The sequence below is a fragment of the Danio aesculapii genome, chromosome 20, assembly GCF_903798145.1.
Source record: "Danio aesculapii chromosome 20, fDanAes4.1, whole genome shotgun sequence".
NCBI classification, from domain to species: domain Eukaryota; kingdom Metazoa; phylum Chordata; class Actinopteri; order Cypriniformes; family Danionidae; genus Danio; species Danio aesculapii.
Genome location: NC_079454.1, coordinates 6,299,209 through 6,324,055, shown reverse-complemented (window position 1 = coordinate 6,324,055; position 24,847 = coordinate 6,299,209). Strand labels below are relative to the sequence as shown.

General features: G+C 37.4%; 1 protein-coding gene across 1 annotated transcript in view; it reads right to left on the bottom strand.

Moving 5' to 3' along the window:
* Positions 1-1,547: 1,547 nt before the first annotated feature.
* kcnk10a (potassium channel, subfamily K, member 10a) overlaps positions 1,548-24,847 on the bottom strand; it is a 37,252-nt gene continuing 13,952 nt past the window's right edge. The window contains exons 3-7 of the mRNA XM_056481481.1: positions 15,332-15,449; positions 13,784-13,944; positions 9,715-9,907; positions 6,658-6,800; positions 1,548-3,073 (exon numbers count right to left, since the gene is read on the bottom strand). Coding sequence (XP_056337456.1) covers positions 2,417-3,073; positions 6,658-6,800; positions 9,715-9,907; positions 13,784-13,944; positions 15,332-15,449 — 1,272 coding nt within the window. The 3' untranslated portion in view covers positions 1,548-2,416. The remainder of the gene's footprint in view (positions 3,074-6,657; positions 6,801-9,714; positions 9,908-13,783; positions 13,945-15,331; positions 15,450-24,847) is intronic.

Sequence of the window (24,847 nt, the reverse complement as noted above, 5' to 3'; positions counted from 1 at the left end):
CAGTACTGGAAAACAGCCATACATTCTTGCATTTACACACACACTTATACACTACAGCCAGTTTAGTTTATCCAATTCACTTATAGCACATGTCTTTGGACTGAGGGGGAAACCAGAACATGTGAGGAGGTTGTGTTTTTATATTTACATATAGAATAATATTCATTTACATTTTAATCTTTTAATCTTTCATATTTAAAGATATTTCTATGCTGTTGCTTATCACTGTATATGTAATTAGCTATCTGCGCATGCCTTTTGGGATCATCTATCACTAAAACACTCTTTAAGAAACCTGCACTATTTACTTTAGAGCAGCTTTAGTTTGGTCAATAGCATGACTTATTTCATGTGCCTGAACTTGCTAGCAATGCGCCTTAACACACTTCCTTAACAGACCCGTGGATGCACAATGTGCACAAATGCATTTGATATTTAAACAAAGTTCCTGCTGAAAAATCCAGCTTAAACCAGCCTAGGCTGGTTGGCTGGTTTTAGCTGGTTGACCAGACTGGTTTTAGAGGGGTTTTGGCCATTTCCAGGCTGGTTTCCAGCCTTTTTCAGCCTGGTCTTAGCTGGTCAGGCTGGAAAATGACCAGCTAAATCCAGCTAAAACCAGCTTGAACAGCCTGATTTAAGCTGGACATAGCTGGTTTTGGCTAGGCTGTTCAAGCTGGTTTTAGCTGGTCATTTTCCAGCCTGACCAGCTAAGGCCAGGCTGGAAATGGCTGGAAACCAGCCTGTAAATGGCCAAAACCCCTCTAAAACCAGGCTGGTCGACCAGCTAAAACCATCCAACCAGCCTAGGCTGGTTTAAGCTGTTTTTTTCAGTAGGGTGGTGCAGGATGTGAGAATAATACTTGCACTGGGTTGAAACTAGCAACTTTCTGATAGGGCCCTTAATGTTGAGAAATCTCCACCATAAGCCAATAAAGCGTCAGGACAATGATTTTAAGGCATTTCAGCTGAAAACTAAAAATGTCATCAACATCCAGTGTTGTTTCAGATTTCAACCCAATTTTATAACCCATTTTTTAACCCAACTTAGGGGCCTGTCCATAATAAGGGTGGGTAGTATAAACAGAATTATACTTCACAGTACTTTTATTTCACAGTAAAGATATATTTCACAATATATTTATGTAAATATGTATTTATTCCAGAAAAAAAAAACTTAAATACTTTTCATTAAATTACTTGACTTCTTTTTGGCCTTGTTAAATATGGTAGGATTGAAAAATTGAAAGTCTCCCGCCCCCCCAGCAAGATATCGCCCTGGGCAATCGCCTATATTGCCCATGCCTAATTCCACCACTGGACATAACATCTTGTTGTTTGTGTATTTTACTTACATTTTTTCTAGTTTAAGGTTTGCAGTGCCCACATGTGAATCATATTACCAATTGCTCATTAGGACTTAGGGGGAGGGGGGGGGGGGGGGTGGCTATAGCACTACACATGTGACTGTTTAACTTACCGAGGGATATTGTACACCAAGTTATTCTGTATCCACATATCTAAATTGCAGGTATATCCTCAGATTGCTGATTTAATCTCACTAGAGTACAATTTAATTAGCAAGAAATATATTTACCATCATATCTCGCAGCCCTATGTTTGATCCAAATTTTATTGGTATCCCTTTAAAAGAAAGGCCTTGAATGGATAAACAACTAGTTGGTAAAGTCTACTAGACATTTTGTATTTTACCTTATGGCTTCTCTTCCATCCCATTACCCTAAATGTTCAAACTATAAAAACAGTAGTGTGTAGCAACAGCTTTAGATATGTCATGAGAGCGCAGCAAACTGTATGTTAGACATACCGTACAATTAAACAACTAGAGTAGGACTACAAGCCCTGAGATTCCATAGGATAAATTCATAAATCTGGATCACATATTGATGCACTTCAACAGGACAGCAGAGTTCTGTGCATATGCAACATGTCAACAATTTTAACATGGTTACATCATTTTTAAAGTGTTCCATCATCTTAGGGTATTCAAGTCTCTAGATACGTTTGTCCGTTTCGAACGAGTGGGTAATCTTGACAGACATTGTTTTTGAAGCAATTTTGCTTCTCAGCAAGTAAATTTGAAGTACAATCTGCCAGAGATATAATTGAAAGTGCAGCACTTTCAGTCACAATCACCAGTGCAGCTTGCTACAGATTTTCCATTTCTTGTCCAGAGCTTTTGGAGAGACTCCTTCTTACTTATCCAAGCATCATTCATTGGTCTGAAGAGGAGAACCAGTTGTCTTCTAGTGCTACCATCGCCATATTTCCATTATCAAGTTATCAGGACACAGTGAACAGTTAAATGAACAGCAGAAATTGAGATTCTCACATCTCAGCTCAGGGTAAGGGCTAAACAAGGCACTATCTGGTATGCTATATCCCTACACGGTTCCCTCTATGGGTCCACCTGCAAACGGAACTCTTTGTCTTCAAGTTTTGTCTCTTTTTCTTCCTCTTTGGTCTGTGGCGGGAGAGGCACGAATCCGTTTTGCTTATTGGGACTCTCCACAAAGAGAGGCAAGTTGGTGAGACTAGTGTTGACCTCTTTCTCAAGCTCCTCATCCTCTGCCTCCTTCTTCTCTTCGTCCATTGGGGGAGTGTCACAGCTGAAGGAATCTAAGGCTTTCCGACCATCATCCGGGATGTTTTTCTTCAGATCCCTGTTCTTGTTCCGCTTGGCGAGTTTGGTGACTGAACCAAGCCGGTTAAAAATGTTGTCTTCAGAGTACGCCTGGCTAGGGTCACTCCTGCGATGCTCGTTCTGTTCTACTCTCAGACGCAGGTTGTTGAGCTTTGTGTCGATGCTCTCCTGGGAGGATGTCTTAAAGTTGGTGGCATCCAGGCTGTTGAAGGCAGCTCGTCGTTCAGGGGACAGCATGTCTAGGGAATGGGCTCGCTGGTCGAATCCCAGCTGCCTGCGCTCCATGCTGCGGATGGTGGCAGCCCTCTGAAGTTTATCGTGAACTTCGACGCTGAGTCGTCGCCTGGTCTCGCGCAGCTCCGCTCGAACGTTGGCCTTCCACTCAGCAGCGTGAGCTTTAATTTCACCCACCTTGAACAAGATAATATTGGTAAATATACCTCTGCATTTAGTTTTTCATGCATTCATTTTTACACCGTATTAAGATGCATTTCTTTCAATCCAATCACAAGTGGATGACACTCTGAAATGTTTTGATCTGGATTACCTTTGACAAGAAGAAGCCAAACACACATTCGATTGGATTCCTCTCATAGTGTAGATGATGATGTGGTTGAATGTGCTCAAACTGCCACAAAAGACCACCTACTTCTTTTTCAGCTATTGAGCTAATCACTCAAACCAGATAGGATTTAAACTTAAGTGTTTGAAATGGTAAGTTTAGTTTGAAAAAGGATGACTTGCCATTTTTATGGGACCTTACCAGGATTTCTATATTATGTAAAATATCCAATTTTGGGATGTTTACACAGCATAGACTGACCATTATATGACATTTGCAAGAAGTATATAGAGCAGACGGTTTCTTATTTCACATCACTCTCTTGATTCTTTGATGTCATACTAAAATTGGTCCGCACTGCACCACTTGTGCGAACAAACAAAACTAATTTCTATGCATATTTGCATCTTCTCTGTAGATTCCACCTTCTCATCCACCACGACTGGTTAAAATGTACAATACCTGCACATTATTGGCGAACACCAGTTGTCCTCAAAGACCGGGCCGCGGACTAGTACCAGTCCGTGGATCAATTGGTACCAGACTGCACACGAAATCATTAATTATTTTCGTTTTATTTATTATCTAGGTCTGAACGATCTTTTATTTTGAAAAAATCTTTATTTTGAAAAACGACCGTATTCTCTCAGTTACATCTTGGTCACTTTTAACCCAAATTTAACCCACAAGCAGCAAAATGAGTAAGAACGCACACATGCCCCATGAGTCACGTGACAAGAATAGACCTTGTAGCTTGTATGGAATACACACTTCGGTAGGCTAATTATCTCAGACGAACACAGAACATCCAAAGGCTGCAGTGCTTCGTAATTATCTTCATAAATAAAACCTGTATCAGAGAGATATTTTTATGGTAAACTAGCAACCTACGAACCCTACAATCCTCCCTCTCCGGTCGTGGTAAAATTATTAAGTGTTGACCAGTCCGCAGTGATAAAAGGGTTTGGGACCACTGGTGTATACAATAAAAAAAGGAAAACATCCATGTTAAACCTTGAAAATGTTATACACTTTTGTTATACCTTAAATATGTGAGTGTACATACCTTGATTACATTTGCTATTAAAAGTATTTAACAAAGCATATGTTAACCCTGAAATGAACTTCGAAAGAGATACAATTATATTGTGTACATATTATGTCACATAGACACACTTAAAGAGCCCCTATTATGGGTTTTTGAGAATGACCTTCCATGCAGTGTGTAACACAGCTCTAAGTGAAGTGAAATATCCAGCTAAATCTGCAAGTGGACAGTGTTCAAAACTATTGATTCATCTATAAAAGAGTCGACTCGTAGTGCTTCAAATGAATCATCTTGATAAAGAGTCTTTAGCCGTTTCGGAGTGATGTCGATACGAAACTTAAGCCCTGCCCAATTGTTGCTCGCGCAAACCCAGGAAAATTGAAACCTCTGGTCCCGCCCACTAACACATTAGCAAAGAAGAAGAAGACGACAAACAGACCCCAGTTGAATCAAGTCATGAAGACGCTGTGCTCAACTGGATATCATTGGAAGTGTGAGGGAAAGTTAGTGTTATTTTCTCAACCCAAAGATGAAACTGTGAAGAGTCAGTGGTTCAGGTTTATTTTTGCAAAAATACCTCAGCATTATAGCCCAGCCTGTGCGTTTCTAGTCATTTTTCTTACGCATGCTTCTGCAATCTACACGCTTACCATGGGAGATTCGTTGGACGTTTGTTATAGGAAGGATCAGAAAAGACTACTAATGTATGAGACTTTGACAGAGCTCGACAGGAACTTTATCAGTACACAGCTCATAGATCAGTTTCTTCTTCCATTTCACAAGTGTAAGTAAATGGTTGCCTCCTTGTTTTCTCTAGCTTGCAAATGATGTATTTATGATGTATTGTCCGAATAACACTGTTGAGAACTGGGTACTGTGTACTGTGGTGTTAGTAAGTTATCTACTATGAAGCGTGTTCCGGGCGGCCGCTGCGATCGGATTCTATACCAATGTTGGCGACACCGGCGGTTTCACAGACCATACCAAAATGCTGAGAACCGGGGTGTGAGGCTGGTTGAAATTACGGGAGGGGAAAAACAGGAGTGTTGGCAGCAGGTATGCTCACACATACACTATGCACTTTGACTACTTCAATATTGTTGATAAGCTGTGGTGGGTATTTCACTGTGTCTCGCGATGAATGCTGTCGACCAATCGCAACAGGCAGTCATCGGTCCAATCAGCGCAGATTAGCTTAGCGCTAAGGAGGGGTTTGGGAACAAATGAATCGCTGAACTATTCATATGGAAGTCACTGGGATAATTAAGTAATAATAAATGCATATTATAAGACAATGGAAGTGTTTTTTGACTTTGCATGCATATCAACCTGTTGTTGGAGACCCTTAAAATCAAAATATGACCCTTTTTTAATGTATAATAGGGGCTCTTTAAATAACATGATATTTGTTTGTTTGTTTGTTTGTTTTGCATTGCAATACACTGGACAACAAACTTTTTACAAACTTTAAAAAAGCAGTTCTCAAGTTACTGTATTTATACATTACATATTAATTCATTTATTTTCTTTACAGCTTACTCCCTTTATTAATCTGGGGTCACCATAGCGGAATGAATCGCCAACTTATCCAGCATATGTTTTACACAGCGGATGCCCTTCCAGCTGCAACCCATGACTGGGAAACATCCATACACACATTCCCTCATACTCTCATACACTACGGACAATTCAGCTTACCCAATTCACCTGCACATCATGTCTTTGGACTTGTGGGGGAAACCGGGGCACCCGGAGGAAACCCACACAAACACGGGGAGAACATGCAAACTCCACACAAAAATGCCAACTGACCCAGCTGGGGTTCGAACCAGCGATCTTCTTGCTGTGAGATGATTGCGCCACCGTGCTGCCCCCATTTTATATAGTTTTTAAGTAAATTAAATATATGAGATTGAGCTGATGATGATTATTATTATTATGATTATTATTATTAATAATATTATTATTATTACATTAGGATTACATGTATCAAGATCCAGCATCCTATCATTGATTCCTTATATACTGGTAAAATATAAATTAATAATATATAGCATGTCAATATATGTTGAGAAACGTTTTGAGAAAAATATATCTAAATAATACAAATGACCTTTATATTGATTAGGTCAGGGGTGTCCAAACTCTGTCCTGGTGGGCTGGTGTCCTGCAAAGTTTAGTTCCAACCCCAATTAGACACACCTGAACCAACTAATCAAGCTTTTTTAGGTATACTAGAAACTTCCAGACAGCTTGTGTTGAAGGAAGTTGGAACTAAACTGTGCAGGACATCGGCCTTTCAGGACTGACTTTGGACACCCTTGGTTTAGGTTAAAAAGCTTGGCTTGAACACTCAAGATAAATCACTGCTAACAAAAATCTCACCTCCATTTTTGTCTTTTTAGAAAGCACCCTCAGCCAGTCTCCAATCATGCTTAAAACTGCTGCAAAGTAAGCCAGTCCAACCAGGATCCAGAACCAAACCAGCGGCCTGTACCACTTGCGATATTCTATTCTTCTATTGCCTCCTGTAAGAGAAGCAGAAATGACACATTCATTTCAGAGGAGGAAGCATTTGATTGTCTTCTAAACCTACAAGTGACTATTTTGAGGAATACATCAAGCCCTAGTGCCAAACTCATGTAAGCTATTTTCCTGAGAACAGCAATCATACTCTTGACAGTCCATGATGCCTAGAAATGCAGAAGCTTCAAAACAACAGTGAAACCTTTTTCTGGACTGTGTTTTATACCAATAGTGAATGGAAAATATATAAGAGAATCAAATAAATTGCAAGTAAAATTATGTGACACAAAATTTTGTCTACCATAGTATGCCACAATCATTCACTATTACTATTCCTTTACAGGGATTCTGACTTATTGATTCATTTGTGTTGTGTTATTATTTTTATTTGTTTTTATTCATTTATTCTTCATTTAGTTATTTTATTTAATCCATATGATCATTAGTCATTTATATAATTGCCATTATATGATTTTATTGATCATAAGTTAATGATTTGATTATTATTGATTACTATTTGTCATTTTATTATGTTTTTATTTTTTATTATTGCTATTTTCATATAATTATTGCTTTATAATTATTATTATTATTATTATTATTATTATTATTATATTTTTCCATATTGTTATAATCTTATGATTATGTGAATTCAAGCAACACTTGTTTTGTTGAGTAAGTGATAAGAGAATGTCTACATTTTAAGGTCTGTATTGTCACTGAACAATGTTGTGAAGCAGTAATTTTCCATTGCTGTTGCTTGTGGTATAAGAACACTTGTTGGATTTATCCTGGTCAGATGAAGTCTGAGCATTGAATCATACGCAGTTAAGATTATTCAATGAATTCTGCTCTTTCTTTATCATCATTCCTTTATCATTTCCTGCTTCTGCTCCTCCCTGGCTTTCTCAGTCAGCTCCTATATTGATAGGAGACTTAATTCAGTTGAAAACTGGTAACAGGTTTGGGTTTTGGAAACTTTGCCGACTTGTTGTACAGATACCTGGAGAAACTGAAATTTCCGGACAAGACCTGGGCCCAGTTTCAGAAAGATTAAGTGAAAAAGAGTATGTTAACACTGAAATGAGAGAAGCTCTGGGTTTTGCGTTTCAAAATGGCAGGTTTGTCCAACTCGAGAAAGCAGGGTAAGTCAAGCCTGTTACTGAATGAGAGGTAACTTTAACTCAAAGTCAGTTACCGTAGTAACTTACTCTGTGAACCTAAACTGGTCAAGAGGAGCTTTTATTCTCTAAACCTGTAGTTTCTGTCAGTGTCCTCCCCTTTTTTAAAGACAAAGCCATATTTCTCGCCTTAGCCTTACATTTCCACCAACCTATTTTTATGTGCATTTTGGATATGCCCATAAAAAAACGGTTGATGGAAACGCCAAGATGCGCATAACTTTTTAAAATGCACATATGCGCATAACTGAGTAGGATGAACTTCTTATTCGTTAAGAAAAGATGCACATAAACTACGATGGAAACACTTTTACCGAACAAATTCCTGTATGTGTATTAAAAAAAGGTTTGTTATAAGAGATCATATGATGATGAAAATGTGTGTGAATGGACAAACCAGCTGGCTGAGCACACTGTAAAACATCTGAAATGTTGTTTTGGTCATTCTAAAACGCCTGAACTGTTTTAGTGTTAATGTTATTATATTATTAATGACCTCCAGAGTGTCTGGAGCGTGTCAAGAGTGTCTGTTCTCCACGTCTCCTGGCTTCAAACGCCACCACGCATTCATTATATGTCAGCATTGTCATTTATTAAATAAAGAAAAGATTCACGCAGCTTCTCCTACCGCAGTAAATTCTGTTTTTACTGTTGATATTTGGCCAGTTTAATCAGGAAGTGATGATTTTGTTCTCTTTGACTTGTTGGATGGAAACGCTGCTTTATTCGCACATCTGTTGGATGTAAACATAGCTATTGCATACATTTCAGTCACACAAAGGACAAAGTCACCTACGAGAATGCCTTGTCCTTTTTTGTCGACATGTAACTAGATTAATGGGATTATTACTCCTTCTAAAAACTAGTTTTTAGTACTACTTACATTCTAAATGTCTTATCAACCTTGACCACTTGATCAATAAAGGCAGACACACAAGTGCACTTTTAAATCTATTAAACAAACTCAACTTTAGAAATGTCATCTTAAACTGATCAGCGTGTGTAAAAGTGAACCTTAAATTAAACATTTCCACTGAACATTGAGTTAATGTTATATGCATTCTTGTTTTGTCAAATTTGTTGAAGAAACTATGCAGTAGCCTATTTTATGTTATTTAATGCAATTACATCTGAAATAACGTCAAAATTACGACCAACTACCCACTTTTTCAAGTTACATTACTTATTTTATTATACTTAAATATTTAAATATTTTAAATGTAAACTTGCATATTAACTTGAGCAGCTATGTTTTCCCATGCTGTCTCTGTTTCACTGATGCAGTGCTGTTGCTTTTTTAAATATATGGTCATTTTTGCTATAACTTTGCATGAGCACATTAGGATCAGCAGGAGAAAGAAATGCTGATCTCTTTTTTTCAGATGTTGCCATGGTGACTCGTTATATCTGCGCTGTAATATCTAATAACTTCGAGTTGGTTGAACCTCCTAACTAAAATAGGCCCCTGGCATCTGGGGCTGGATCTTATTTATCTGGCATGGAGAGTGTGATCTAATAATATACATAAATGAACCAAACTAAAGAATAAATAAACCAACCAGGCTTTGAAACAAGAACTCCAAATGAGCCGTGTGTGAAAATGCCCGAAAAATACAGTTGGAAAGACTTTCAGAAAGAAAAATGACAGAAATCCACAGATCTACTGTTAGAGCAGTGGGCAGATTACATGGAAATAAATCAGCCAGACATTTTGTTGTTGTTGTGCTGTTCGTACCTGCAACATAATCTCCGATTCCAACAGTTGTGAGCGTGATGACCACGAAATAAATGGCCTCTAGCCCAGTCCATCCTTCAATGTGCTTGAAGATGATGGCTGGTATGGTGACGAAGAGAATGCAGCCGGCCAGGATGAAGAGCAGTGTAGAGGCCACTCGGATCTTAGTTTGGCTTATTTGATTGTGCTTGCGCTGGAGGGTAGGAAGGGGGTGAAATAGAGAGAAAAGAATAAACACTCATATCATATCAACACGAACAATGAAGAGACACAGAGCCATTCTTAGTCACGCAAACAGCAGGTTCGTAGCCAGCAGCGGCCACATGTGGCATGAGGAGATATTTCGTGACTTTGCGAAGGTGACATGTGTTCATTAGCTCTGGGAAGGGCCTAATGATGATCTGAAGGAGACTGATTAGCTCTAATGAGGTGCGATCTCAGCCGGTTCTGCAGATGCCACTACCTCAGCATGATGGAGCCCGTTGCTATCAGGAGCCCCGGTTCTCTGTTTATTTACCAGACCTGAGCCTCTGCTGTGCAGGATCTGACTAACCTAACACAAACAAGGCCTGCGATACTCGTGACTAATGCTTCCCCATAGGAAGTCATGGAAAGAAGTGACTTGGCATTTTGCAATAAGATAAACATCTCGCTTGGCATGCTAAGGCTAGGTAAAACATTTTAGTGGAATAGACAACATAAAAAAACCTTGTTAGTTGTATTTGTTTGATTAAAAAAAATTAATAAAAATCACAGTACAGTGTCTGTCCCCAAAGTCTGTGATGGGTACATATAGGCCCAATCCCAGTTCTACCTCTTAGTCCTTGCCAGTTCTCTTTAGCTTGAAGGCGTAGGGCTAAGTGTAAGGGGTGAATAGCCCTTTGAACGAAGATTTTTCAGGACCACATTCGAAACCAAAGGGGTAAGAAATTTTCCCAGAATACATCAACCACAACAGCAGGATCGCAGGACTTGGAAGTAATGAGATCCACAAATTAGTAATTTTTGTCATTATTACGAATTTTTACAATAAACAAGCATAAATTTTAATATATTCATAACCCCGTTAATGTTTTACAGTCATGTTTAAAAAAAAAAAAAGATAAAATAAAAAACGCTAAATTTCCATAATAATAACTCCTGTACAGCAGTCCCACAACATTCTGTCTCTCGATGACACTCGAAGACCCTGTCAGAAAAGTCTAGCAGCTGGGAAAGACCTTTTTACAGTGTCTGCTATAATGTTAATGTTGTTTTTGATGTGTTTACATAGATGAATATGGCCACTGTCTTATTCATGAATGTCACAATCTTATTGCCACATTAGATCGTTATGATAAAATAATATATGCCTTCAGAGTTTGGCTGAAGATAAATACCAACTTAACCAACACAACTGGAATAACTACAGCAGTCTGATCTGATTGTCTGATCTCATATGAAGGGCCAAGGTTTAAAGGGTTAAGGTAAAGGGGAAATGGCCACGGTTTTAAGGGTTAAGGTAAAGGGGAAAGGGTAGAGGTACAAAAATAGAATTGGGATTGTGCCATAGTGTTCTGTTTTCTGTGAAAACTTTGTCTGGCCAAACTCAGCAGAGTGGCTCTGACTTTCAGCAATGACTCATCCTGATTGCAAATTTGAAAGAAAAAAAAGCCAAAAGTGTCAAAAAATGAGCCCACATAAATCACATAAAATTCATATAAACCTCTTGGCATTGTGTACACTGGTATTAAAGGTGCAATAAAAAATGAGAAACTGTTTAATTATGTATAAACTGCACAAATATACCTAGGAATAATTGAATAACAAGAGTTCAGTACGTGGAAATGACATACTGTAAGTCTCAAACACCATTAATTTCCTCTTTAAATCTCGTTTGAGCAAAAGGCTATTGAAAAAAATGTGAATCGGAACATAACAGTGACCATTATGTGACACTCTGCATCATTAATATGCATGACCTAATAGCATTTGATTGGCCACAATGTTTCCTAGTGAGATAAAAACATTGATACAAACATTTTTTGGGACTCTTATTTTGAAAATATGACAGGCAGGACAGGAGCTCTGGGTAATATTATTGCAACAGGCATCTCAAATCATCGCAGTTCATCAGAATGCTAAATAAGGGAAATACGGACTCTACCTTTATTCAGCACCATAAGGTCTGTTTAATTGCATATTTTGTTAACGAGTATATTATGAAATTAGTAGTTTATGTTTGTAATGATGCAACAGACACATATAAACTGTTGAATAAGTGTTTAATGCATATTTATGTATTATGCCAGATCGTTCAGCTCTTTCTGGGATTTTATTGGAGTGAAAAGAAGGCAATAAACCTAATTAAACTAAATTTTGGTCATCATTCAGATAGGGTGATAATAGTATTATGGCTGGGCGATATTGAAAAGAAATATCACGATATCATGTTTCGTTCAGTATCGATGTTTATTGAATATTTTTAACAATCCGTTTAGAAATATTCGCTTTTTTTTAAGTTAAGAAACCAACCATGATTATTTAAATACATATTGCAACATTACAAATTGTGAAGTTGAATGACTACATTACCACTATGCTAAAAAATCTTTCAGATGGGGTGCTAGTGGCTGGGATGCACAAGAAAAGAAACCCAAAAGCCACTCTGACGACATCCTTTTTTGTTTACAATCTCCTTACTGCTGCAAGTGCCTGCACTCATTTTCGCATGTGTTGCTATTCCTGCCTGAAGTGACAATGACGCAACCCAAAAGTTCACCATTTTTAATGGGCTTTGCGCTCGTGCTCCCCTGCCATCGTTCTGTAAAAAGGCGACCATCAACCTTTTACATACAATCAAACCATTGCTGCAGCTCCGATACAAGTGCTTGAAGAAAAGTAAAAAGCAAAGCAGTGTTTGGATGTTCTGTGTTTGTCTGAGGTAATTAGTCTACCGTTATTACTGAACTTTGTATATTCTATACAAAGTGTGAAGCCGATTGGTTAGTTCTACTTACATTAATCAGATGTTTTTCAACTAGGTGTAGCCTACCTGGAAAATGTCTTGCACACCATGTGCGTGTCGCGCTATTTGCATGTGCAAGTCATGCGCCTCCATTTGAAATGACAAACTTACACCCTAAGCTTATTGGCATTGCTTCCAAGGTATTAACAGATGTTAAACCCTCAAAATACAAATCTAAATATATCAAAATCAGTCAGGCAGAAGTATAATTTAGCCTATATTTCACACCATGACTCATTAGCAAACTATGCTACTTGGCTGCCTATAGATACTTCACTTAGATGCTAACGTGACATATTGTGACAAGGAATCTACTCAGTTTGTAAAATTTATTTTGACAACTGAAGTGAGATTATTTTTTAGTATATTTCAGAGTACATCACATGGTGAATGTCAGAGACTGACAAGAGCAGCTGGAGCATGAGAGCAGACCTCATTAATATTCACAAAAAATTAAAAGAAGGTCAGAGCATTGAGAGCAGGGTTTACATTTTTAAAAAAAGTCATATAAAACCTTTTCTGGAAAATGTTTGCACTTACCTAAGTCACATACTGCATTCAATTTAAGCATATTGTATCAGTGCATTTTCAGGGAACCTTTAAGATGCATTTTAGCAAGTAAACAACACTAAATTCACGTTTTAATGCAGTCCGAAATGTTTTAAGTTTGTCATCTTTCGAGCATATGTTGAAAAAGTAGTTGAAAATCCACTTGATCAAATTGTTTTCAGTAATTTGGTTGAATGCATTCGAACAATTACAAATGACCACCTACTCTCTGCCTACGGACTTCATTCTAATGCATTGCATGTAATGCTATTGAAGTGCCTTTACAGTCTAAAATTAGAAATATTAGATGTGAAAATCAGAAAAAGCCTATAAATACACCCACTTACAGACCCTCCTGTCAAAGAACTCTGGAAAAATGATCAAAAGTGGGCAAAACAGAAAGACCAAAACACTATCTGCAAATCAGACTGTGTCTCCCTCATCTACCAATTAATCAAAACACATCTATAACAGGCGTAAAGCCCTTGTTTCTATGCACTACAGTTCACTTACCCTGAACATTTTTTCCACTTTAGCGATGCTCTTCACAAAAATAGTCCCTAGTTGATCACCAACACCAGCCAGCAGAAAGCCAAAGAGTGGGATGCCAAATATTGCATAAAGAATGCAGAAAATTTTCCCACCCTCTGTGCTTGGAGCAATGTTGCCATAACCTTAGAAAAACAAGAGAGAGGGTGTAAATTAACTCAGCTATAAAGAATAGTTGCATTAGTATGTCTACTTACAGTATGTTCAATGTGACATATGAAAGATGTAATAACTGGGTTTTCACATACAGTTGAAGTCAGAATTATTAGCCCCCCTGAATTATTAGCGCTCCTGTTTATTTTTTTCTCCCAATTTATGTTTAATGGAGAGCAGATTTTTTTCCCAAAACATTTCTAAACAATCTAAAACAACAAAATAGTTAACAACTCATTTCTAATAACTGATTTATTTTTGCCATGATGACAGTACAGAATATTTGACTAGATATTTTTCAAGACACTTCTATACAGCTTAAAGTGGCATTTAAAGGCTTAACTAGGTTAACTAGGCAGGTTAGGGTAATTAGGCAAGTTATTGTATAATGATGGTTTGTTCTGTAGACTATCGAAAAAATATATAGCTTAAAGGGGCTAATAATATTGACCTTAAAATGGGGTTTAAAAAATTTAAAGCTGCTTTTATTCTAGCTAAAATAAATAAATGAAGACTTTCTCCAGAAGAAAAAATATTATCGGACATACTGTGAAAATTTCCTTGCTCTGTTAAACATCATTTGGGAAATATTGAAAAAAAGAAAAAAAAATTCAAAGGGGGCTAATAATTCTGACTTCAACTATATATACTGCAGGTTTAACGCTTGTAAGAAAATACCTCCTATAGTCTCTGTGGATCAAAATGTGTCTATTGAGAGAGCGTTCAAAGGTATAACAACTGAAGTGTGAAAACTAATCTTGTTCATTCCTTTGCGCACTGGCCGTTGGACGGCTGAGCCAATAAGAAATGACACTGAGAGTCCTGTCAGCATTTAGATACTAACCTGTATTGCACAACAGCTTCTTTAAGTGATCAATCACAGGCTCTGGCAGGTAACACTACGAGCCGCTTATGGACTTCAATTGTACTACATCAAACCTCCAATGGAATGCTACAATGGCAGTGAAATACTGCCTCCCTGTACATACCTTATGGTGGTGAGTTTCATATGTATTATTTACAGACTTGATCTCGCCATATATTTGATCTCACCGAGGCCATAAAATGTATCTAAAATCAATAAATTGCTCGGAAAGCATCAGTAGTTTCATTTGGATTGGCAACAGAAGCAAGCAGTTTCACACATGGGATATAAATGGGTCTGAAGGAGACAATAATGATTGATGGTGGTTATGGGGTCTGGCATATTGACTGAAATTGAGACCATAAATGTATGACACAAGCAAATGCCTCGTATTTGGCTTGAGTTGTGCATTTTAATGTGCGTTGGAGTCATATACAAGTCTCGTTCCTTATGATGGAAGTTTGAAATGTATAAATGGTATAAAAGGATGTTACCTATTGTTGTTATCACAGTTCCAGCGAAGAAAAAGGAACTTCCTAAGTCCCAGTGACTGGAGTTATAGGACGTGTCTCCGATAGGACTGACTCCAGCGTTCACTGCTTCTACAGAATGCTGGGAAGAGATAGGACTGGGGTTTAGGTCTGAGCAGCACATCTTAAAAATGATTAATAGTCTGGTCCAGTGACAGCTCATTTAATGTGGTAATGAAAATACAATTGGGTCTCAGGCCAGAAAAAAAAAAAGAAAAGATTGTAACAACAACAACATGGAATAAAACTTTAAATGCTGTATATTTTGAAGTTGAAAGCATTAATAAAATGAACAAAATGTAAAGAGCAGAACAACTTAGGGCTTTGAACAATTTATTTTGTGTAGTTTTTACTTTATATTTTACTTCACTTTACATTTTACATACACTCAAACATATACAAATATTAAATAATAAAATGCATTTACTCTTTTTATTTACAGAGACAGATTTACAATACAATATATATAATATAAGTACAAAGTAATAACGTATGTACACAATAACTAAGTGTATTGTACCAAACAGTTCTTTTAAATGTAATTACATAGTAATTAAGGGCACTTAGTACAAAGTGGGACCAAAAGCTTTTAACTACTGTATTAGCATTTTATTTACAGTGCTCAGCATATATAAGTACACCCCTCACAAATCTATCTTTTAAACTCATATATTTAATAGGAAGCTATACAATATTATATTTGAGCATATACATTAGATTAGTCAGTACTGAAGCCAAATCTGGAGCTTATCTAACAAAATAACTTACGATAACGGTCCAAAAACTAGTACACCCAAATTTTAATACAATTTTACAATTTAAAATATTAAATACAATTTTAAAAAGAGAAAAAAATCAAGAGAAGCAACAAAAATATGAAAATTTAGTTGAAATTTTGTAGGTTGTAATTTATTTTGCTATATTTTGGTTGAATTTAATTGTATTATCTTTCAATTTCTATATGTCTGGTTTAACTCTAAAAAAACATCAGTCTTGAGCAAAACCATTCACATTTTATTAGCAAAAATAGCAGTTTTTTACATACTAGGTGATATTGTGGAAGAATTTGGAATCTCAGGTTTTTATAATCTTGTTAAAGCTTGTTAAGTCATGACATATCGGTGACATATGGAATACTGTTTCCGGGTCCAAGCCACTACTCATTTGAATCTAGAAAATATTTGTTTATGGCCACTTTTTAGTCGTATGACACATTAAAAGGAATTTTATATGCATTCATAGCTGCATCACAAACACAAAACACAAAAATTTTAACAAAATATCAACAATTTATTAAAAAAATTATCACTTTCTGGCCATCGGATATTAGGCATGGATATATACAGTTGAAGTCAGAATTATTAGCCCCTCTTTGAATTTTTTTTTCTTTTTTAAATATTTCCCAAATAATGTTTAACAGAGTCTCCCTATACAGTTTGACAGAGTGAAGGAACCCGTAATCCCAAATTGTAGCAGCATTTAATTTCTCAGACATTCTACTATCAGACAAATGCAGATTCAGCATGTCCGAAAACAAACTCTAACATTAAGCCAGTGGGGTCAACACACCGAACTGACAAAATCCAATGAAGTGCCTTTTGCCATTGTGTACATTGGCCTTTAAATGTATCATAAATTTAACCTTTTTTTTCCCTTCACTTTTGTCAATTAGTGAAGTCTGTTCCTCACCACTGGCTTTGAGACTTGTGGAGCTGCGCATTGATGGACCCCCCCAGGGTTCTCAGCTTTTTGGTAGAGTCTGTAACACCCCCCGGGGCACTGACTTTGGTATATTATCCGATCACATCGGCCACCCGAAACCAGGTGCATAGTACAGTTACCCCATTCTTAGCTCTGTTTTTCAGACACCTCCGACACGTCACAGGTTGTCATTGTTCAAAAATAAACCAATGTGATGTGAATATAAAACCAACTTCACCTCAGTAAAGCAGGCTTGGCGGAACAGAGCTATTTACTGATGTTTTGTTGTTAAGCTAAATAAAAATCTACATTATCGATGCTGTAAAAGGCCTTATGAAACTGAAAATTCGTTCATTCGTTAATTTTCTTTTTGCCTTAGTCCCTTTATTAATCTGGGGTCGCCACAGCGGAATGAATCGCACACTTATCAGTATATATTTTAAGCAGCAGATGCCCTTCCAGCCTCAACCCATCGCTGGGAAACATCCATACAAACTCATTAACACACATTCATACGCTACGGTCAATTCTAGCCTACCCAATTCACCTGTACCACATATCTTTGGACTTGTGGGGAAAACCGGAGCACGTGGAGGAAACCATGCTAATGATGATGACCATTTTATTATTAAGTAGGATATTGGGGGTTTTTTGTTTGTTTTTTTTTTTTTTTGGGGGGGGGGGGGGGGGGGGGGGGTATCTACGTTTGCAAGTTGACACATGCAAACCACTGCAGAAATGTTCTAACCAACAGGTCCATGTCATATACTGTAGAGATACTAAATAAATAACCTACTATAAATTAAAAACATTAACGTATCCTATGTTTTTTGTTTTCACAAGCTTTGAAGATGTAACATAAATTCCGATTTAATAGATTTAAAATCTATTTTAAATAATAGATCACCTATAGCTTTCGTCATGTCACCTATAGCTTTCGGCTGTGTTCAAAATGACATCAATGTTTTCAAAGTGCACTGCAAAGGGAGCGCAATTGTAAACATGAACTAAAACTGAACTGTAAAAATACTTCGAAAGCAAATTACACCCAAGAGTGATGACTTTAAGGCTTTTTTTTCAATGTTAGAATGTTCTAAATGAATAGGGCATAGGGGGGATAAGTGGGAATGGAACACAGCCAGGAACTATGTTTCTAACTACAGCTCCAGAGATGTAGCAGCAAGTGCACAAATTTGGAACGACGGATTTGGGAAACACCAAATCAACAAACTATGTGTGTAACGACGCAACTTGCGACCTTAGTTGGCTAACGATGGTTTTGGGAAACGCACCCCTGGGTGGTCTCCCATATTGGCCATGTCTAAATCCGCCACTGTGTACAAATCTACATTTGCTACGTTTGGGCTACTTATCAGAATTATGGGAAATGTCGGCCCGACAAATTTTAATGTATGAACATTTTTTAGTTTTATGCCTTACCCAGAATATAAAAATACAACTAAATAAATTTAGATCATTTACTTTAATCATTACTATTGAAATGTGACAGACTTTCCACCAGCACAACAAAAAAAGTTTCTAAAGACAATCACCTCCTGCACCTTTAAGCTGCTTTGACACGATCTACATTGTAAAAGCCCTATAGAAATAAAGATCAATTTAAGAATTTAACACAATCGAGCAATGCCTGAATGGATTCTGAAAAGATTAAACAGTCAGCAGCTCTTCCTCTGACAGGCAGACTGTAGTTTCTGACATATTGGGATGGTCAAGGCATCCTACTGAGCACATGATCCAAATGAGCTGTCCAGCATTAATGAGCCTTTGATGATCAGATGTATCATTAATAGAGAGGAACAGAGAGTGCGGATCAGAAACAGGTCACTCAGCCCAACAGGAAGCCTGCAGAGCAGATGGAAGTACTACAGCGAGATCAACAGGAAGCGGCTCAGGTGTGAGGAACGAGCATGTGGGCAGCTGAAGGGCAGGAAGACAAGGGCAGATTCAGAGTCTGTCGGTCTAGACTGCACGCATAATGACAAGCTTGAGCCAAAAGAAAAGAATGCAAGTTTGACAGAAAACGATTTTGGGATTTGTGAATCATCAATAATTGATTTGGGGGTGAAAAGAAACTAAACTAGCCATTTCAATCTTTTGTATCTTTCCAATTCATCAGCTGAAGATTTCATTCTCAATCTAAGAATGAAACTACTGTCCCATTGTTGGAGGATCTTTGAGGAGCTCAATTCTTATTTTATAATGTGATGTTCTTAACCGTTTTTGTGCAAATGGGTTTTACCTCAACACAGACTGCTGGAAAAGCACAAATTTTTATTCCATCTGTCTCGGCAACACTAACTCTTGAATTGATTTGAATAGCATCTTACGCCATCTGTATATCAGAGCAACTTGTAAGTGTCTTAATCTCCTACAGGGAGACATTTTACCATTTTTTAAAAGACGGTGAGAACCTGATTTTAAAGCAACACAAATGTTTCTTAACAGCAGAGAGCAGGTGTTCAGATGTCTGAAAGCTTTCAAACTTTTACCCTTAAAAGGATACAATTTAAAATCAAAACAATTCTGTGGTCATTTACTCAGTCGGACCAAAATGAGTAAATACATAAATTCTAGTCAGGATTCCGTGAGGATGTTATCAAGTGTACCAGCTGCCACCTATGACATGCTATATGAGATTGAAAATGATTGATTTTTTTTCTTTTCAATTTGATCCCGTATTTTTTATTTAAGAATAACCTCAACATTAAACAAGAAATTACACCCACATAAAATTGATTATGGCAAAACTAGTGCTGGGAGAAACAAACCTTTTCAATGCTTCAAAACAATTGAACTAATTGATTCACTTCAACTGTTTCGAAGCACCACATGCTAGAGAAACCTGCTTGTCAAAATCATGTAAATGCAACAAACTCAGGGGAAAAAAACAAGCTTTTTCAAACATATTGCTACCTTTATATTGAAAGAATAAAAATAAAATACACTTGGCTTATCGTTTAATATCATTAAATACTAAGGCCCGATCCCAATTCTATTTTTGTACCCCTACCCCTTCCCATTCCCCTTGGCCCTTAAACCGAGGGTTAAGGGGAAGGGCTTGAAAATTTACCCCTAAGAATTGGGACAGCACTACAGCACCTGCACACTTCATTATATGTCATCGCGATCTCTTGCTTCATATGAGATCAGATGATGGCGACTGCTGTAGTTATTCCAGTTGTGCTATTTTTTGGTGTTTATCTTCAGGAAATCACTGAAGGCATATATTATGTTATCATAACGATCTAATGTGGCAATAAGATCGTAACTGTACTGTGTATTTACACAGTGGCCATATTCATCTATGTAAACACACCACAAACAACATTAACATTATAGCAGACACTGTAAAAAGCTCATTTCTAGCCACTAGACTTCTCTGACATGGTATTCGAGTGTCAGAATGTTGTGGGACTGCTATACAAGAGTTATGATTAGGGATTATAGATGGTGAAATTTAGCGGTTTTTATTTTTGCGTTTTTTTTTTTTTTTTAAGCGTAATGGTAAAACATGAACGCGGTTATGAATATATTAAAACATGTGTTTGTTTGTTTGTTGTAAAAATTCGTAATAATGATAAAAATAATACTAATTTGTGGATCTCCTTACTTCCAGGTGCAGTTGTGGCTGGTGTATTCTGGGAAATTTGCTTACCCCTTGGTTTCGAGTGTGGTCCTGAAAAATCTTCGTTTGAAGGGGTGTATACCATTACCCCTTCACGGGAACGTGCAAAATGAGGGTTAGGGGTAAAGGGGAATGGCTAAGAGGTAGAATTGGGATTGGGCCTAAATGTCTGCATACTATGTATACATTCTATATACTTTTGCAATACTTATATATTGTTGACATGTTAAGCACTTTTAATCAAACCAACAAGTGACCATTAACTAATATTATTCTGAATTTGAATAATAATATTCATTATACAAATGCAGCACTAAAACTAGTAAAACTGATCCATGATGAGGTTAAAATTATGAAATCTGTTCAGTGATTCAAATTACATACAACAACCTTGGAGTGAAAAACAAATGAAAAAATTAATTACCTTCTTTAAGTCCCTAAAAGATAGGAGGTACTTCATTTTTGCTATAAGTCTCAGCTTAAAAAAAGCAGGATCACAAAACGTATTTGCTTGTCAATTTTAAAATAAGGATCAGACAATACACCCATATTTTATACCGCTAAATATACAAAGTGAAAAGTATAAGGAAACTTATGAACCCTTTCCACTGAGTGGTACATTTCGGTATCAAAAAGGTACCAAAAATCGAACCATACTGTTCCACTTTCCAAAGGATACCTAGCACATCCGGAGCTAGATGCACAGCTAAAGGTTAGATGCACAGCTGTCACTAGCGCTTGTAACAAGCGAAAATGAAAACCCAGGAAGCGACATTTTTAAATACACAGCTGAGAGATTACATAATAACGAGCCATGGTCGACCCGAGCTCAAATAAACCTTGTCATTGTCTTGATGAACAGCCACAAAGCCAAGAAGAAGAGCAGAATCTGCCGTGTCCTGTTGTTGTTTACGAGGTCATCTAAAAGCGCGTGTGGTTTCACTTTCTCTAGAGAGCTCTATTTGCGGTCGCTCATCAAGCATCTATATTTTAAATAATGAACTTGAGCTCATAATGATAACATGCTCATGATTATTAAAGTGGTTCTCACATCCTTTCAGAATTGGAGAAAATGATTCATTCAGCAACCTAAAACATGAACAACCTGCCGTGTATAACTATTATCATCGCCATTTGGACTTTTATGTACTCAGAATGACGGAATTACTTTTTAGGTTACATGTGCTGGTGAAGATTAAAGATACAGATAAGAGGTTTGCACTGGCTGTAGGCTATATGTTTTGTGTTGTATTTGGACCCAAATAAGGACTGTGTGCTGTGTGTAGTATTTCTGTAATTGGTAACATATCAGTGACTGTAATAGTCTGTATGTGTTCATATATGTTGCATGCATTTATTTATTTTATATAATTACAGTAGGCTATTTTTACACTATAATTAATCTGCAGCTATAATCAAATCTTGTTCATAGAAAGGTTAGTAATGAACACGCCGGATCCGGCACCGCTGAAATCTGATCTGGCACCTGATTTTACTGATCCCCCTCCTTAACCGCCCTCCTCCCCAATCCTCTTCACTTTTGTCCGCGACAAACCCCCCGCTCTTCATTTTTGTCCTTCGCCCGGGACACCCCTCCGCCATCCATTTACTTTGACATTTCCTCGAGCAAGAATGATGTCGGGTGTAACTTTCTGTCATACAACATGCCTACCTAAAGGGTACAGTTGGTCCAGTGGCAGTGTAGACAAAAGTTTGTTAAAGTTGACCCGTACTGTACCAGACCCTTAGTATCGTAACGAACTAAACCGCACCACAGTGGAGGCATAAAATAGACCCTTGATGAACTCCACATTTTAGTGGAGCTGGCATTGTCAAGTTTCCCCCCAATTTAACCGCAAACATTCTGTCAGTAAGATAAGACTTAAAACAGGCAAGGGCCACTCCACAGAATCCAACATGATGTGGAATGAATGTGGCCGATGTCATTAAGAGGTGGAATCAAGTTTTAAATAAATTTGCTTAAGGAAAACTTGAGGAAAGACACAAGTATTTTTGCCTTTGCTTCATGAACCATTCATCAACTGCATAAATCCACAGGGTCATTATCATCTCTATTTCATAGAATCTTTTCAGAAATCTGTGTACAGTTTGTTGTGGAGGATCTAAAAATAATCTACATTCTAGCGTTTTTGTTGGGATATTATGAAGTGATGCTGGGTTAAGTTGCTGTCCAATATGACACACTATACAAGATCGAAAACAATTGATTTACCGCTATTGGTTTGATGGTTTAATGGTTACGAAGTCAGATTTGTGACAAAGGGTTATAGTCTCATTTCCCAGTACCAGTGAACATGGGGGAGTGAATGAACAGCACTCTCTCATACATTTGATACCCAGCTTGAGCAAGGCACCTAACCCCCTGTTGCTCCTTGGCCCCTGGAGAGCAATGGCTGGTCACTGTTCTTTGTGTGTACTCTCAAACCTCACTTACAATCTGAGTGTACACTTGGAAGAATCAAATGCAGAACTTTATTCTTGCAATCTGACCTCTGTTGTTGTTTATGCATCCAATGGATCAAGCCAAAAATTAAGGTGATATTGTGTAGTCCTAACTATTGCATTATGCATTCTATTTTATAGGCCATACAGAGTACTGTATATGGGTGCCTAATGCAAAGTATAGTTCCAAAAAGGCATTTTAGCCATAATTAATTATTTAAATACTCTCTTACAAATAGATTTTATTGTTAAGAATGCCTCACAGTGCCATCTTTTCCTCATTTATAAAACTGTGTGGAAAGGGTTTTTTTTTTCCTGAAAATTTGCCCTTTGTCTCTTTACTCATTTAGTTTCCTGCTGGCTCGCATTCCACATAACATGGATTTATTTATTAGTACTCATGCATCACAGTGAGTGCTCCAGTAAAAGTCATGTAGAACTTGACAACAAAAGACATTTCAATACACTGATATTTGATCTGATTACTGAAAACTCCGTTAATACCATGTAGGAAAAAGGCTATAATCACAGTCTTAAGTACTGATGCCTGATTCACACAGAGCTTTATTGTCAACCCTTGATGGAGGGATGTCTGAAGTTGGGGCTGACCCAATCAGTGTCAGCCAATGAAATCAGTCCGCAATCAGCTACTGTCTGAGCTTGGGTATTTACATAAAGCAATCTGATTAACTGACGCTTCCATTAGTGCTTGAAAAGTTGGGAAATTACCAACTTCTACAGCTAGCAACACCACTAAATGATGCAGACGGATCCACAATTTAGTTTGCCCCATGTTGAATGGGGCATGAGAATTGGGTAAATAATGGTGATTGGGCAAAACTTTAGCTGTCATGCATATCATATCATCAAATTAAGTTGGTATAATCAATAATGAATCTCCTCTGAACACCAGAGGGTGTTCTTATGCAGAAACTCATGAAGAAGAAAAAAAATCCCATAGCATTGCATTATAAACAGTAGATTTAACTGCTTTCATTGATTAAGGGTGAGTTAATGTGTAGTAAATGCTGCTCCATATGAAAGCATGTGAAATCCACAGGAAAATTCCTTTGATTAATCACCCAATTGTGATATTTGCAGAGGGTGTTATATATTCAAAAGCACTGAAATGTGACATGTTACAGTACATTTCTTCACAGGTTTTGTACTCCCTCTTCAAAATGTTATGGATTTTTGCCAGAATAGGATATATGGAAAGAAGAATACACAACAGTATAATGGCACTGGAACATTTCCCTTCATTTCCTGCCAAGTAGAGTTATGTAACTGGCGGTACAGAATTTGAACAAATGCAAAAGCAATTCCTAGAGCTGTAGACCGGACAGACAAGGTGTTGTAAACTAATGCTTAAACACTTCCTGGAAATTTTAGCTGCAAACACCTTTCAAAAGTTAATGTACATGCATTAGTGCACACGCTCTGTCTCGTCCAAATCTCAAGGAAGTGCTTTGGCATTTCTTCAGATTTTTCACCTCCATTTACATCATTGTCAGACTGCAGGGCGTATGCATGGCTCACAGCCTGAGCAGAGTGAATGCAACAGCTTACATTTAGCTAATCCACACGCTAGCCTGATTCATCAATGCTTTGCAGCATTTATAATCAGCAATACCAAAAGTTACATCGTTTGCAGCAGATCTGTTTTCCAT